This window comes from Acinonyx jubatus, chromosome B1 (genome assembly GCF_027475565.1).
Source record: "Acinonyx jubatus isolate Ajub_Pintada_27869175 chromosome B1, VMU_Ajub_asm_v1.0, whole genome shotgun sequence".
Taxonomy (NCBI): Eukaryota; Metazoa; Chordata; class Mammalia; order Carnivora; family Felidae; genus Acinonyx; species Acinonyx jubatus.
Window position 1 is genome coordinate 119725287 of NC_069382.1, and position 17480 is coordinate 119742766.

The 17480-nt window shown below is 36.5% G+C and overlaps 1 protein-coding gene across 3 annotated transcripts in view; it reads right to left on the reverse strand.

Moving 5' to 3' along the window:
* Positions 1 to 9536: 9536 nt before the first annotated feature.
* The window catches only part of CB1H4orf17 (chromosome B1 C4orf17 homolog), a 49082-nt gene continuing 41138 nt past the window's right edge, over positions 9537 to 17480 (reverse strand). For 2 of the 3 annotated variants that reach the window (XM_015069077.3, XM_053217106.1), the window contains exons 7-10: positions 13960 to 14041; positions 12374 to 12560; positions 11391 to 11434; positions 9537 to 9919 (exon numbers count right to left, since the gene is read on the reverse strand). In XM_015069077.3, the coding sequence (XP_014924563.2) occupies positions 9717 to 9919; positions 11391 to 11434; positions 12374 to 12560; positions 13960 to 14041 (516 nt within the window). In that variant the 3' untranslated portion in view covers positions 9537 to 9716. The remainder of the gene's footprint in view (positions 9920 to 11390; positions 11435 to 12373; positions 12561 to 13959; positions 14042 to 17480) is intronic. The other variant, XM_015069076.3, reaches the window with a different exon arrangement.

A 17480-nucleotide genomic window follows, 5' to 3' on the forward strand; every position in this document is an offset into this window, starting at 1 on the left:
GCAATTCTGAAGAAATGTTAAGGTGAATGAACAATGATGAGACTCATCAATTACTACCAATTACAAAGGAAAGTGAAAGGTCATTTCATGTTATAGATAGGGACACAGATGATACAGTTTAAAAGGCAAGAATTGTCCATGGAGCACTGAGAACATGTACAGACAATAGTTGTAAAAAGAAAATTTAAAAGACAAAAGGGAAAGCAGAGATTAAATGACAGCAGTAGCCTATGGTGCTCATTAAACTTTGATCTCAGTTGACCTAGAGATGTTTATCTGTTCTTTTTTTTTAAAGTTTTTTCTTAATGCTTTATTTTTGAGACAGAAACAGAGCATGAGCGGGGGAGGGGCAGAGAGAGAGGGAGACACAGAATCTGAAGCAGGCTCCGGGCTCTGAACTGACAGCACAGAGCCCGACGCGGGGCTCGAACTCACGGACCATGAGATCATGACCTGAGCCGAAGTTGGATGCCCAACCGACTGCGCCACCCAGGCGCCCCTATCTGTTTTTCTGCCTCCTAGCCAGACACATAGAGTAGGCATTTCATAAACAAGAAGGGGAGAACCAGCGTCAGAATGAAGAGATAATGCAATTAGTAGGAAGAGTAGGCTTAAATTTTGGCACTGCCACCTGTTGTGACTTTGGGCAACTTAACGAGCCTTCATAGTCCTTGTGTCCTCATTCGTGAAACGAGTTTTATTCCTTTTATCCTGTTTCTTAGGGTTGAGCAATCAATTGGTTTGAAACCAAGCAGCAGTTAATTTCATAATCTTTCTCATATTGACATTTCTTCATTACTTGCCTTGTTTCCCTTGGTTTTCATTCTTTTTTGTCATTGCCTGCCCCCCCCCCATAATATATATTTGCTTCAGACTCTGATAAGGAACCCAGACTTAGATAAGATTTTTTTTAATGTGAGCTTTCTAAATAATCAGAATGTATACATATTAGACAAAATATGGATATCACAGATCATTTAGTGAGATGTTTTAAAAAGCAGTGAAAACACTGCAAACATAAAACAGTAACTACACAAAACCAAATCTATCAGCAAGTATAAATGTCTAAAATCACCCAAATTGAATTTTAAAAAACCCCAAACCTAAATATATGTTGTATTTAAATAATGTTGCTCAGCAGTGTTGAAAATAATAGAGAAAGGCATATTGGGCTAATAATTTTTTTAAAAAGTCACAATTTTAACATTGAATTAAGTTCAACACATTACAATTAAGGAACAGAAAGTCATGTTGTAATGTTCAAGAATGTAACCCTTAGTGAAGATTTAATGGTTATGAATATGCACTAAGTAGCATAGTATTAAAATTCATTGAGAAAAGACTTGGAGAATTACGTGAAATAGTGAGAAATACATTAGTATAAGGAGACTTTAATTCACGTTTTCCAACCCACAGTAGCTCAAGTGGACAAAAGATAAATATATGGGAGATGTAAATGCTATAATTAATAAACTTATAATTGATAACATATCAAGTCCTACAGGCTGAAAGTAGTTTTCCAGTGCCCATGGAATGTTCATAGAAGTATTTATATATGAGGGCACAAAAGAAAATAAGTTCCAAATGTAAGAAATAAGGAACTTCTCTCATAATATATTATAGTAGGAAATAAACTTGTGAGATAGAAGGAATGTCTTACCACCCAGTACCTTTGTCTTCAATGTTAGATGGTTCTTATTGTAAAAATTAGTGTTGGAGATAAAGTTAGTCATGACTTCATTATAAAATTTTTTTTTTATTTTTTTTTTTCAACGTTTATTTTATTTTTTGGGACAGAGAGAGACAGCATGAACGGGGGAGGGGCAGAGAGAGAGGGAGACACAGAATCGGAAACAGGCTCCAGGCTCTGAGCCATCAGCCCAGAGCCCGACGCGGGGCTCGAACTCCCGGACCGCGAGATCGTGACCTGGCTGAAGTCGGACACTTAAACGACTGCGCCACCCAGGCGCCCCTATAAAATTTTAAACTGTGTTAACACATCACTTCAAAATATATGAATCAAAATGGAAAAATTACAAAGACCAACAGAACTACAAAATATACTCTAAAATAGTTGGAAAATTTTATTACACATCTTTATAATTGATAAATGAAACACTAAGAAAAATAAGGGTATATAAAATTTGAACAGCACAAATAACGTTTGTCCTAATGAATATATCTGCACATTTGTGTTCAACAACTTTAAAATTCTCATTCTTTTAAAGTCTTAAGGGATATTTATGGAATTGACCATGTGCTAACCCTCAAAACTACCCCCAAGAAAATAAAAGGATTAAGTCATCTTTAAAAAAAATAAAACAACTGGTCATTTTTACAGATCACATTATCTGACCACAATGCAATTAAATCATTTAAAAATATAACAAATTTGAAAAACACTGTATGTTTGAGAATTAAAAATAAATAAACAACTTGGTTACAGGAGAAAGTGAAAATTAGAAGATATTTAATTAGAAAATATTTAAAAGTAAATGAAACTATGGATTAAAACTTGTGGAATGTAACTAAAGCAACATTTAGAGGAAAAGTTATAGCCTAAAATATTTAAGTCAGATAAGGGAAGGCTAGCATTATTGAGCTATGCATTTAACAAGTTAAAAGGAGGACTGCAGCATAAATTCAAAGTTGAAAGAAAAAAAGATAGCAGCAATAAACACAGTAAAGAGGCTCCAGGCAAAAATCAACCCTGCAAAGGTTAACCTCTGGCAAAATTGAACCAAAAAAAACCAAATGTTAAGAGGGAGAGCAAGAACACACATATAAAGAAATTAATGTGGATATTGGAAACATGGATATTACAAAATACTAAATGTCAATGCATTTGAAAGTTCATATGAAATAACTAAGTTCTAAATTAAAATTACCAAAATAACCCTAAAAAAATTAAAGTTCCAAAGAATTTTTTTGTTTTCAGTTTTTCACTTCAATTCTAGTTAATTAACATATAGTGTAAGATTGGTTTCAGGTATAGAATTCAGTGATTCATCACTTACATACAACACCCGGTGCTCATTACAAGTGCCCTCCTTAATATCCATCATCCATTTAGCTTATCCCCTGCTCATCTCCCTCCATCAACCCTCAGTCTGTTCTCTACAGTTCAGTCTCTTATTTTGCTTCCCTCTCTCTCTCTTTTTCCCTTCCCCTATGTACATCTGTTTTAAAACCCCAAAGAATTTTTAACTCAAACTGGCATAGTATTTCATTTTTTAAAGATTTTATTTTTAATTTTTTTTCTTCTAAGTATAATTCATTGTCAAGTTAGCTAACATGTAGTGTATACAGTGTGTTCTTGGTTTCAGAAGTAGATTCCCATGATTCATTGATTACATACGACACCCAGTGCTCATCCCAACAAGTGCCCTCCTCAATGCTCATCACCCATTTTTGCCCCCCCAACCCATCATCAACCCTGTTTGGTCTCTGTATTTAAGAGTGTCTTATGGTTTGCTTCCCTCTCTGTTTGAAACTATCGTTTTCCCCTTCCCTTCCTCCATGGTCTTCTTTTGTTTCTCAAATTCCCCATATGAGTGAAGACATATGTCATCTTTCTCTGACTTATTTCACTTAGCGTAATACCCTCCAGTTCCATCTACACTGTTGCAAATGGCAAGATTTCATTCTTTCTCATCACCAAGTAGTATTCCACTGTATACATAAATCACATCTTCTTTATCCATTTATCAGTTCATGGACATTTGTGCTCTTTCTATAATTTGGCTATTGTTGATAGTGCTGCTATAAACATTGGGGTACATATGCCCCTATGAACAGCACTCCTGGTGTAGTATTTTAAAATCTAGGCCTAAATGTTTTATGGGCATATCTGTGAGACATACCAAAAGTAAAGTAGTCATCTTTTTTTTTTTTTTAAGTTTATTTATTTTGAAAAAGAGAGAGAGCATGACCAGGAGAGGGGCATAGAGAGAGCGAGAAAGAGAATCCTAAGCAGGCTCTGTGCTAACAGCACAGAGAGCAACAGGGGGCTTAATCCCACAAACCGTGAGATCACGACCTGATCTGAAATCAAGAGTCAGACGCTTAACCAGCTGAGCCACCCAGGATTCTCAGTAAATTGGACATCTTACAGACTCTTTGTAGATAATTAAAAATGAGGGAATGCTCATTTTATGAAGCTTGTTAACTGTGCTGTTCAAGGCATATATTTTCCCATATATATATATATATATTAGTTATCATAAAACATTACATTTACCATCTTAACTCTTTTTAAGTGTACAGTTTAGTAGTGTTCAGTATATTCATTGTTTTGCAACAGCTCTGTAGAACTTTTTTATCATGAAGCACTGAAATTCTATATCCATTAAAAACCAACTACACCTTCATCCTCCCACCAGCCCTTGGTAAATACCTTTCTACTTTTGTGATTTTGACTACTTTAGATACTTCATATGGTGGAATTATACAGTATTTGTCCTTTTATGACTGGCTAACTTTCCTTAGCATAATGTCCTCAAGGCTTATCTATGTTGTAGCATGTGACAGGATCTCCCTTTTTTAAGACTGCATAATATTCCACTGTATGTATGTTCCATATTTTCTTTATCCAGTCATCTGTCAATTGCCGTTTGGATTACCTCTACCTCTTGGGTATTTTGAATAATGCTATGAACACAGGTATGCAAATATCTCTTTGAGATTCTGCTTTCCATTCTTTTGGATATATAGACAGAAGTGGGATTGCTGGGTCATATGGTAATTCTGTTTTAAAGTTTTTGAGTAGTCTCTGGCGTTTTCCATAATGGCTGTACTATTTTACATTCCCATGAACAATGTCTAAGGTCCAACTTCTCCACATCCTTGCCAACATTTATTTTCTCTTTTAATAGTAGCCATCCTGATGGATGTGAGGTGGTATCTCATTATGGATTTGATAGCATTTCCTTAATGACTAATGATGTTGAACATGTTTTCATGTGCTTCTTGGCAATTTGCATATCTTCATTAGAGAAATGTCTATTCAAGTCCTTTGCCCATTTTTAAATTGGGTTGTCTTCTGTTATTGATTTATAGAAGTTCCTTGTATATTTTAGATATTAACCACTTATCAAATATATGATTTGCAAATATTTTCCCTAATTCCATAGGTTGCCTTTTCACTATATTGTTTCTTTTGACACAAAGTTTTAAAGTTTAGTGAAGTCCTATTTATCTTTTTTTTTTTATTTTGTTGCTTGTGTTTTTGGTATCATATCCAAGAAATCATTGCCCAATCCAATGTTCTTAAGTTTTCCCCCTGTATTTTTTTCTAAGAGTTTAATAGTTTTAGGTCTTACATTTATGTCTTTAATCAAATTTGAGTTAATTTTGTATATGGTATAAAGTAACTTTATTCTTTTGTATGTGGAATCCAGTTTTCCCAACACCCTTTGTTGAAGACAGTACTTTCCCAATTGTGTAGTCTTGACATATGTGTTGAGAATCACTTGGTCATAAACGCAAGGGTTTATTTCTGAGCTCTCTATTCTGTTCCATTGGCCTATATTTCTGTCTTTATTTCAGAACCTATCTTAATTGCCGTTGCTTTGTAACATGTTTTGAAATCTGGGAATATGAGGCTTCCAACTTTTTTCTTTTTCAAGATTGTTTTGGTTATTTAAGTTCCCTTGAGATTCCATATGAATTTTAGGATATTTTTTTCTATTTCTGCAAGAATTGTCTTTGGTATTTTGATAGCAATTGCATTGAATCTGTAGATATTTTTGGATAGTGTGGACATTTTAGCAATATTGTTTTTCAATCCAATTTCAGTTGGATTGAAATTGGATAGTAAATAGGTTTTTTAAATTTTCTTTTTGAATTGGTCATTATTGGTGTACAGGAATGCAATTGATTTTTGTATCATCAACTTTGCTGAATTTGTTTATTAGCTCTAATAGGTGTGTGTGTGTGTGTGTGTGTGTGTGCATATAATCTTTAGTTTTCTACAAATAATAGCATGTCATGTGCAGAGATCATTTTAATTTTCTTCTTTTCCAATTCTTTTTTTTTTTTTTTTTTTGCCTTTTATTTCTTTTTCTTATCTGATTGCTCTGACTAGAAGTGCCAATACTATATTGAATAGAAGTATGGTGAGAGTGGGCATCCCTGACTTATTTCTGATCATATAGCAAAATATTTCAGTGTTTCCCCTATTGAATACAATGTTAGCTGTGGGCTTTTAATATATGGCTCTTTTTATGTCGAGGTAGTTTCCTTCTGTTCCTGGTTTGTTCATTATTTTAATCATGAAGGGTGTTGAGTTTTGTCATCTTAAAAACTTACGCTAATACATGAGAATGAATGAATATACCTATATTAATAACATCCAACTCAAGACATTAGAATAGTAATTAACCTAAAGAAACTAAAATAAAGAATGAAAGGAGATATTAATGAAATAGATATAGGAACATTGTGGAACAAAGCACTAAATTCATCTGATTTTTTTTGAAAATGACAATAAAATGTAAAAAGTCATTAGCTAACTGAATAAAAAATACAAATACATAAAAGTGAGATTTCAGGGGCGCCTGGGTGGCTCAGTGGGTTAAGTGTCCGACTTCAGCTCAGGTCATGATCTCATGGTCTGTGAGTTCGAGCCCCACGTCAGGCTCTGTGCTGACCGCTCAGAGCCTGGAGCCTGTTTCAGATTCTGTGTCTCCCTCTCTCTCTGCCCCTCCCCTGTTCATGCTCTGTCTCTCTCTGTCTCAAAAATAAATAAACGTTAAAAAAAATTTTTTTTAAAAATGAGATTTCAGAATAAACAGAGCAAGGAATTTAGAATTAGGACAAATCTGTCTCAATTCTATGAAGATAAATTTGGAAATGTGGACGAAATGCTTAATTTTCTAAGAAAATTAAAATTTCCAAAACTGGTCCTCCAAAGTACAGAAGATATAAACAGACCAGTTACCATAGAAGGAATAAAATTATTAAAGGGCTACCATCTCCCAACACCTGATAAGTCCAATAGAAGAATTTCACTACGTTTTCAAGGAAAAGGAATGTGCAGTGCTATTGAAACCTCTCTATAACAAGAAAAAGAGAAAAAGCTTTGATATTAATTTTATGAAGTGAGTATGGTTTTGATACATATCAGTAGTGCCTAGTGGTTAAGCATACAAGTTCCAGCCACACTCTCAGTCAGTCACTAAACCTTTGTGTCAGAGATTTAACTGTCCACCAAAATTCAACTTTCCTTTCCATAGAATATAGTTGTAACTAGACTAGGATTCCTGCTTAAGAATTTTATCAGCCCTCTTTCAGCTAGACTGTTTTCCAACCATGGGATGTGACTAGAAGTGATGTTTGCCATTTCAAGGCCAACACTTTAAGCAGTTGTACTCTCCTTGTGCAAGGCAGAATAATGTCTCGTCACGATCCTAATCCCTGGAACCTGCAAAGTTACACGGTAAGGGGAAATTAAATTGCTAATCCTTTGACCTTAAATAAGATTATCTTGGATAAGTTGGATAACTGGCAGGCCCAATGTAATCACAGGGTCCTTAACAGTAGAAGAAGGAGGCAGAAAATCAGTGTCAGAGAGATGTATTGTGAGAAAGACTCAACTGGCCATTGCTGGTGCTAAAGATAGAAGGGATTCAGGAGTCAAGGAATGTAGGTAACCTCTAGAAGTTGAAAAAAGCAAAGAAAGAGATTCTCCCCAGGGCGCCTGGGTGGCTCAGTTGGTTGAGCATCTGACTTCAGCTCAGATCAAGCTCTCATGGCTGGTGGGTTTGAGCCCCGCATTGGGCTCTGTGCTGATGGCTCAGAACCTGGAGCCTGCTTCAGATTCTGTCTTCCCTCTCTGCTCCTCCCCTGCTCGCATTCTGTCTCTCTCTCTGTCAAAAATAAACAAACACTAAAAAAGTTGAAAAAAAGAAACAGACTCTTCCTTAAAGCCTCCAAAAGGAGTACAGCCTGCCAACACCTTGATTTCAGCCCAGTGAGATTCATTTCCGACCTGTGCCCCCAGATTTGTAAGAGATTAAATTTGTATTGATTTAAGCCACGAAGTTTGTGGTAATTTATTTAGTTAGTTAGTTTAATATGAAATTTATTGTCAAATTGGTTTCCATACAACACCCAGTGCTCATTCCAACAGGTGCCCTCCTCAATGCCCATCACCCACCCTCCCCTGCCTCCCACCCCCCATCAACCCTCAGATTGTTCTCAGTTTTTAAGAGTCTCTTATGGTTTGGCTCTCTCCCTCTCTCTTTTTTTCTCCCCCTCACCCATGGTCTTCTGTTAAGTTTCTCAGGATCCACATAAGAGTGAAAACCTACAGAGAAAGACAGATACCATATGTGGTAACTTATTAAAGCAGCCGTAGGAAATTAAAATTCTCCTCCACTCTCCTTTTCCTCTTTTGCTAGTAGGATGCATTTGGCAGTGAAACCCTGGGTGATGGTTGAGCCAAGATGGAAAGATCCTGGGCCCCTGAATCACCAAATAAAGCAGTCACCTAACAACACACACTTTGAACTCTTATCTGAGAAATAATCCTCTTCTGTATTTTAAAGATGACAATTATTACAACTGTTTACCCTATCCCAATGAGTACAACTCTGCACCTCAGTTTTCTTGTAAAAAAAAAGAGAGAGAACAGCAACAGTAGCTATCTCAAATAGTTATTTTGAAAAGTAAATGTTATGGGGCTCCTGGGTGGCGCAGTCGGTTAAGCGTCCGACTTCAGCCAGGTCACGATCTCGCGGTCCGGAAGTTCGAGCCCCGCGTCAGGCTCTGGGCTGATGGCTCAGAGCCTGGAGCCTGTTTCCGATTCTTTGTCTCCCTCTCTCTCTGCCCCTCCCCCGTTCATGCTCTGTCTCTCTCTGTCCCAAAAATAAATAAAAAAAAGAACGTTGAAAAAAAAAAGAAAAGTAAATGTTACTGTATCTACAGTGTTTAGAATGATTCCTGACACACAATAAATGTGATATAAATGTTGTCATTAAGATTGCACAACACATGCACACATACACAAAATTTATAGTATCACTTGAATATCGATGCAGCATTCTAAAAGATTGGCTAACTGGTAGATAGAATCCAGTAATACACTGAAAGAATAATAGCTATGGCCCAGGAGTGGTTTATTTTAAAAATGTAAAAAAGTTAAATATTAGTAAATTTGTTAACGTCATTCACAATTAGCAATGAGTAGAAACTAGTTCCTTTCTGGCTCATAAATTAGTGATAATTTTTATGTTTTTTTTGGGAGAAGGTCATTTTTTCATAATCACTGTGGAATTCATTCAGTGCTCCAACAACAATGAAACACTATAGACTGTGAAAACTAGCTCAGATGTTAAAATTCTGTTTTTGTTTTTGTTTTTCCTCTATCAAGAGTTCAGAGGATGTGTCAAATTGTAGCTGCCTAATTCTGTTATGGATGTTTTTTTCTAGCATCAGGGCCCTGAGCATATGTATTAATGCAATTAGTGTAAGACTAGAAATATGGTATATAAATAAACATACTTCTTTTACATATCATGCTAAAATTAACCACAAATAGAAATACTGTCTCCATTAATATTTATTTAGTAGCATTATACACAGGTGCTTTGAACATGTGCCACCAAATAGAGGAGTTATTGATTCTTTGATACCAAAATATTTTTAAAAAATAATTTGATGTTGTAATGGAGTGAAGATCATGTTTGTGAAAGAAATAGCGCAGTACAGAATTTCTACCTTTGGAATGTTAAAGGATAAAATGCTCTCTGGGGAGAGAGAGTGCATCCTTGGTGTATACTTCTTGCTGACATTGGTTTTGTTGATATGCTTTCCTGAGTTTTAGGCCTGGGAGGAGACTTTGGTCTGCTGAAATATTCTGCAATGGGCATTTTCATCTTATTTCTTCTTATAAAAAATGGAGGCCTGTGTTCAGCCTCTGAAATAGAAAAAGTCTAAATAAGGCCAAAATTGAGACATAAATATAGCTTCTGCCATGTTTTAGTAGCAAATGACATAACAACAACAACAAAAAACTATATGAAGTTTAGGCCAATCAAATATACCCAATATTCATAAAAGAACCCAGTCTCATCTTTCTTACTACCTGCTCTTTTTTAATGAGTAATATTTTCTATAACATGCAGGATATGTTCTATCCTCTTAAAATCAAACATTGTTTTGGTAGGAATTAATTAGAATTAGTGATCTGTAGAGGTGATAGGTAAGAATGGGAACAGTGGGAGGAAGGAAAAGGATCTATGGTTTTGAAAGACAAAAAAGAAAATAGATAAGCAGATTAAAACAAGTCAATTGTATTCGTAAGAACTTCCCAAGACCTATATGGTCAAACCCAAGCCAGAATAAGGATTTGGGGAGATGCTGACTATCACCCCTGGAGACAAGTATGATTGGGGCTTCTATACAAAAGTTTTCCAAATATCTAGATAGGGTAAAATATATTTGGGGCCAACAGGTAAGACGTAAAGCTGAGTAATAGAAACCATCACTGTCATGACTTTGTGGTCTTAGGGTGAGGAGTTTGGTAGGAATCAGATATAATAGACCATCCTTGGCATGTCAGTATAAGGGAGTATTTTCTAACTTCTAAGTTTTATTTCTTATTGCCTGTTAACACATGGGCCCTCTTTGGTGTTAACCCTAACAAAAGCCGCTGGGGTTTAGAGTGACCTCAAAGAACTCTGATTACCATATCATTCTTGGTATAAGGGAAACTTGTAGATATAACAGGACAGACTTTTGTTTGAGGCTTATAGACATCCTCCTCCTGGTCTTTGCTCTATAGTCATCGTTGCTACACTTGTTTTAAGTTAGGAGCTGCCAAACCCACAGGGATGTTTCAGTTGGGCTATTCTGAACCGAAGTAGGACATTCTACAACTCTTGATTCTTGTTGGTCCAAACTGTAGGGTGTGGCTGGGACAGAGAACTACTCCTCTCTATTGTTTTTCAGCTGTCTCATAAAGCATCTGCTTGTGGCTGATTGCCATTTTACTGTTTTCTACGGTTGACTTGGTTTCTAGTTAAAATCACTTAGCTTCACAGTTAACCTATGAAGAAGCAAAACCCTGAGATCACTGTCCTTTTGTTAGGTCAGTGCAGGGCCTCTCCTGGATTGGCCAGACCAAACCTATGTATCCTGCTGTCTTGTTTCTTAGAGTGTCTGTCCCTGATGAGGCACTTTGCCTTTCAAAACAAAGTTAAGTTTATGTCAAATTTATCTCAATGAGAAATTCAGCACACACTGTCCCTTAAGAGTAATTGGAAATCATTATGGTATTGCACTGCTTTTAAAACCATAGGTCCCTGTCCTTGTCTGTGTCCCTAAATAGTTAGGTAGATACTTATTGGTTTCTCTATACCAACTGAGTATCACAAACTGTACTTAACCTTTTGGTACTTCCTTATTTCCTTCAGATCCTTGACTTGACACTCTAAATCAAATGGAGAAATAGAAAATGAAATTCACAGATACAAACAAGTATTTTCTATAGACTGCACTATGATCAGTAAGCTAAGTATATATGTATCTTAAATATTTTATCCCAATTCTTTGTTTTTCAATGTAGACAGTATTAAAGGTACTTTCCAATGAGAAATTCTTCTGACTTTGAGTCATATCTAAACAGTACATCATATATTATTCACTAAGGTAGAAAGACTGATCCTATTTCCCAGTTTCCAACTTTATGGAAACTTTAAAGTGGAGACAACTTGCAATACAGAACTTTCCTCTGTCTCAAACGTTTTTAAAGTGACTTGGGTTTTGAATATTTATTTTTTCTCAGTTTAAGTTTTACCCAACTTTTAATTTTAAAGTAACAAGACTTTCTCTCCCGACTTAAATAACATCTTACCACATTCTTTCACCATGGTATTACACATAAATATGTATTTTCTTCTGTCATTGAAATTATAAGAAATTTAAGAAAAATTTCTACTAAAATAATTTACAGTTGCTGTAGTAGTTATTTTTCCCTCTAGCAGCCTCCAGGAGTGTGCCAGAGAAATTAATTGAAGCAATTTATTTTAATCTAGCATTGTTCTACACACACACACACAAGGTGATACTTGTGTGATATGCATTCAACAAAATATACAATAATAATACAATTTCTGTTTTCTTTATTGCTTCCATTTTTAGGGCAAATAAAAAAACTACATTTTCTTAGATGTCTGGGTGGCTAAAATAGGATTTAGAATAATTCTCATATTACATTTATGAAAATGAAAGAAAATAAATACACATGGTGGTCCCCTGCTGAATAAAGAGGAGACTTAAAACATCAGAATGTTTAGTGTTTTGAAAGGTAACAAAAAGAAAACTGAAAATCTTTCTGTACCATATCTACTTAGCCATTATATCTAATTACCTGGTTGGTTGCTGTCTTTCCCTCGATTTGGTCAGTACTTTAGATTTTGCAGGTAAATTTGGGGGCGATTTAACTTTGGGTGGCTTCCTACTCTTTGTTGCTAGTTCTGCTGAGATGTTTCTTCGTTGAGTCAACAAATTTATCTCAGCCATTTCAGCATGAATCAAAGCTGAGATCCACTCTTTTTCTGATTTAAAGAACAGGGGTGGGCATAAAGGTTATAATTATCATGTTGACTAGAAACGCAGGATTGGTTCTTTTATCCAGCACTCTAGTGTGAAAGGCTGGTATGGTAATCCGTTTTCCAAGTAGGCATTTATTCATGAGTCAAGGTTTCTGCAGAAAAGTTGGTTCACATCAACCTGATTTCTATTGACCTGTGATACTATAGAGTGCCCCGAGCTGTTAGCTCACTGAGGCACTTGTCCCTGAATGGCAGTGGAATTCTTTTTAAATATTGAGTACAAAACCCAGCCTTTCAGGCTGCCGCCAAATAAAAGAAAGCATATCTACACAAAATAATAAGTACAATATAATCTCATTAATTACAGACTAATAGTTAAGTAGTAAATAGTTATAAGATGCCTATAAAGATATTTACCAAAGTAGTCACTGAAATGATGTCTGTGATGATTTTATTGATTATTATTCTTCCTTTCTCATATTTTTTTTCTGGTTCATTTGGGTTTTTCCCCTCAACAATAAGTACTTAATTACTTGTGTATATTTTTAAGTTACATTCTTAAAAAGAAAAAATAATAATCAAAGACTCCTTGCCCCCAAATACTTCTTAATTGCTTGCCAAGTAGTCTTGAATTCCTGGGTAAAGTACTATTGCCAAAATTCTCCCCATTTAAGAATATTAGTCTATCTCTAACACATCCATATTTCCTAACTTTTATTGGTGCAGATTCTCAAAAAGTAGCCCCCAGACCAGCATTATCAGCACCTAGGCACTTGTTAGAAATGCAAACTCTCAGGCCCTGCCCACCTCAGAAGTTTTGCCTCAATCTGATGATGAGCTAGGTTTGAGGGAAGCCACTCTATGCTATTTATGGCTGGCCCACATGGGACTGGTATATGTTTTCATGGAACAGGCCACACAGGCCCAAAAGGAGGCTGAGAGATGACTGAGTTGATGATTTGGGTGGGGAACTGGCAGAGCTGTTAGAATCTAGAACTTGAAAGGCTGTGCAATAGCCACCCATACCAGAGAAAGGAAACAGGCTCTGTGTTCATGGTTCATGGTAGGCCAGAAAATATACTCAGGGAGACACCTCGGTGTATGGACTTAGGAGAAGAAGCACAAGCCAGCCCTGGACACACGTGTTTCACACCACCCAAAGCAGTTTAATGTGGGGCATACCAAATTTGGGGTCACTGAGTGACCAGTTGCATACAGTCAGTATAGAGGACTGTTATAGAGTTATAGAGGACTACAGAGACTCTGATACCGAAGTACTAGGGAAATAATATTGCAACATTACCTTTGCAAATCCAAGGTAGAAAACTTCATATATTGGCGCATTCACACTTTCTGACAATAAACTGAGCCCAGTGTTTGCAAATGCTTATTTTAATCTCACCTTTTGTGCTGGCATGAACCAGCCACTGTAGAACTTCCGCCAGGGAATCAGTACGTAAAACGTTACAGAGCTTTGCCAGAATCTGACAGAGAATATTAGAATTACAGAGTGAGCAAATAAATGGTGTAAGTGTTACAAGATTTCCTTTACTGTCTCCACAATCTTATCGCCCAAATGTCACTCTGTACCCACTGCTCATTAAGTCAATTGGGATTTTAGCCTGGGAACCAGATTTCAAAGAGAAAACAAACAAAAAATCAATACAAGTAATAGTTTGGGTTAGGTAATACAGTGTTCCTTTTGTTTTGTCTGCTCAGTATCCACATCTTCCGGAGGGGCAATTCACTTTCCTTCTTTTTGGGGAATGGATCCTTTCCCACTGCACCATGGGGTTCTAATTGGGATTTTCCAGTCACATAACTGTATCCCTGCTGTACCGTAGTGGGTGAATCTAGCTGGAGTCATTTTTCCTCAGTTCCCTGAACACAGTGGTTGGTCCAATGGGCTAGGAATATAATTCACTTTTGGCAGTCAGTATCCTTCCTTGACGTGCGTGTGTGTGTGTGTGTTTTAAATTCGGAGCTAGGGTCTGAAATGTGGAAGATAGAGGAGATAAATATATGAAATAATTCTAATAAAAATGGACTATAAGCATTAAAGTACAAAACTTAAAGCACAAGTAATGATGTTTCCAGTTTGATTCTAAATTGTGTCTGTTCTTAGAATTTAGACATATCTGAAATTCAGTCCTATGTATCCAGCTGCCTACCAAATGTATCCACCTAGATATACTATAGATACTTTGAACCCAAATTATCTAAAACTAAACCCATCTTCTTCTTTCTAAAACCTGCTCCACACTTGGTTCCTCCTGGTTCCCTTACCTCGATGGACAGCTCTGGCATACACTGAATATATGTCCAAGCCAGACCCTGAGATTCATCCTGGATGACTCCCTTGCACATAAAGTATGCTGCCAGACAACAAGTTCAGTAAATTCTTTCTTCTAAATATTTCTCAAATCTCTCCATTTCTTTTTATCTCCACACCCTTGGCCCAGTCTAAACTATCATCGATTCTTACTTGAGCTTCTGCAACATCCTTTTCCCTAGCGTGCCTGAAATCTTTCCTTTTTTTAAAATTTATTATTGAAGTATAGTTGACATACAATACAACATGGTGTACAACATAGTGATTTGACAGTTCTATATGTTACTCGATGCTCACCAAATTAATGTAGGCACCGTGCAACATTATTATAATATTGTTGGCTACAATCCCTATGCTGTACTTTTTATCTCCATGACTTATTTATTTTATAACTGGAAGTTTGTATTTCTTAAGAGTCTTCACCTATTTTGCCCATCCACTTACCCACTTACCCCCTGGCAACTACTAGTTCTCTGTATTTCAGAGTTTGTTTGGGGGCACCTGGGTGGCTCAGTCAGTTGAGCGTCCGACTTCAGCTCAGGTCATGATCTCACGGTTCCTGAGTTTGAGCCCCGAGTTGGGATCTGTGCTGACAGCTCAGAGCCTGGAGCCTGATTCAGATTCTGTGTTTCCCCCTCTCTCTGCCCCTCCCCCACTCACACTCCATCTGTCTCTCTCTCTTAAAAGTAAATAAACATTAAAACATTTTTAACCAAAAAAGAGTCTGTTTTGTTTGTTCATTTTTGTTTTTCATATTCCATATGTAAGTGAAATCATATGGTATTTTCTTTCTTTGTCTGATTTATTCACTTAGCATAATACCCTCTGGGTCCATCCATGTTGTCACAAATGGCACAATCTCACACTTTTTTATGATGAAACAACAGTCCATTGTATATATGTATATGTATGTACGTATAAGATATGGTGTGTATGTATGTATATATGTATCTTCTTCATCCATTTATCTATCAATGGACACTGGAGTGGCTTCCATATCTTTGCTATTGTGAATAATGCTGCAATGAACATAGGGGTGCGTACATCTTTTTGAATTACTGTTTTCATTTTCTTTGGGTAGTGGAATTACTGGATCATATGGTATTTCCAATTTTTAATTTTTTGAGGAAACTCCATACTGTTCTTCACAGTAGCTGCACCAATTTGCATTCCCACTAACAGTGTACAGGCATTCTCTTTTCTCCACATCCTCACCAACACTTGTTACTATTGCCTTTTTGATACCAGCCATTCTGACAGGTGTGAGGTGATATCTCATTGTGGTTTTGATTTGCGTTTCACTGATGATGAGTGATACTGAGCACATTTCCATGTGTCTATTGGCCATCTTTGGAAAAATGTCAATTCAGATCCTCTGACATTTTTTTAAATGTTTATTTATTTTTGAGAAAGAGAGAGAGAGAGAGAGAGAGTAGGGGAGGGGCAGAGAGAGAGGGAGACAGAATCTGAAGCAGGCTCCAGGCTCTGAGCTGTCAGCACAGAGCCCGATGGGGGGGCTCGAACTCATGAATGTGAGATCATGACCTGAGCTGAAGTCGGATGCTTAAGCAACTGAGCCACCCAGGCACCTCCCTCTGCACATTTTTTTAATAATATATTTTTACCAAATATGTGCCTGACACATTTACATAATACTTTTTCTCCAACATTTTTAAGCCATGTGCTCTTTGGTTTTTTGTTCATTTGTTTTTAATGTTTATTTATGTTTGAGAGAGAGGGAAAGAGAAAGTGGGGGAAGGACAGAGACAGACACACACACACACAAACAGAGAGAGAGAGAGAGAGAGAATATCACAAGCAGGCTTCACATGGAGCCTGACATGGGGCTTGATCTCACAACTGTGAGATCTTGACCTGAGCCAAAATCAAGAGTTGGACGATTAACAGGTGCCCCTCCTCTGTCAGTTTTGTAATTGCATTGTTTGGTTTTTTGATGTTGAGTTGTATATGTTCTCTATATATTTTGGATATTAACCCTTTATTGGATATATCTTTTGCAAATATATTTTCCCATTCATTAGGTTGCCTTTTTGTTTTGTGGATGGTTTCCATTTTTGTGCAAAAGCCTTCTTAATTTGGTGTAGCCCCAGTAGTTTATTTTTGCTTTTGTCTTTTGCTTTTGTCCTCCTTCCGTGAGGAGACATATCCATAAATATATTGCTAAAGCCAATGTCCAAGAGATTACAGCCTATGCTTCCTTTTAGGAGTTTTATTTCTTTTTTTTGCCATGGCCACTATTCAGGTCTCACATTTTGGTTTTTAATCCATTTTGAGTATGTTTGTCTGTGGTGTAAGAAAGTGGCCCCGTTTCTCTGTTTTTCATGTTGTTATCCAGTTTTCCCAATACAATTTGTTGAAGAGACTGTCTTATCCCCATTGTATATTCTTGCCTCCTTGGTCATAGCTTAACTGGCCATATAAGCATGGGTTTATTTCTGGGTTCTCTATCCTGTACCATTGATCTATGTATCTATTTCTGTGCCAGTACCATACTGTTTTGATTACCATAGCTATGTGATATGTCTTGAAATCTGGGATTGTGTTATACCTCCAGATTAGTTATTTCCCAA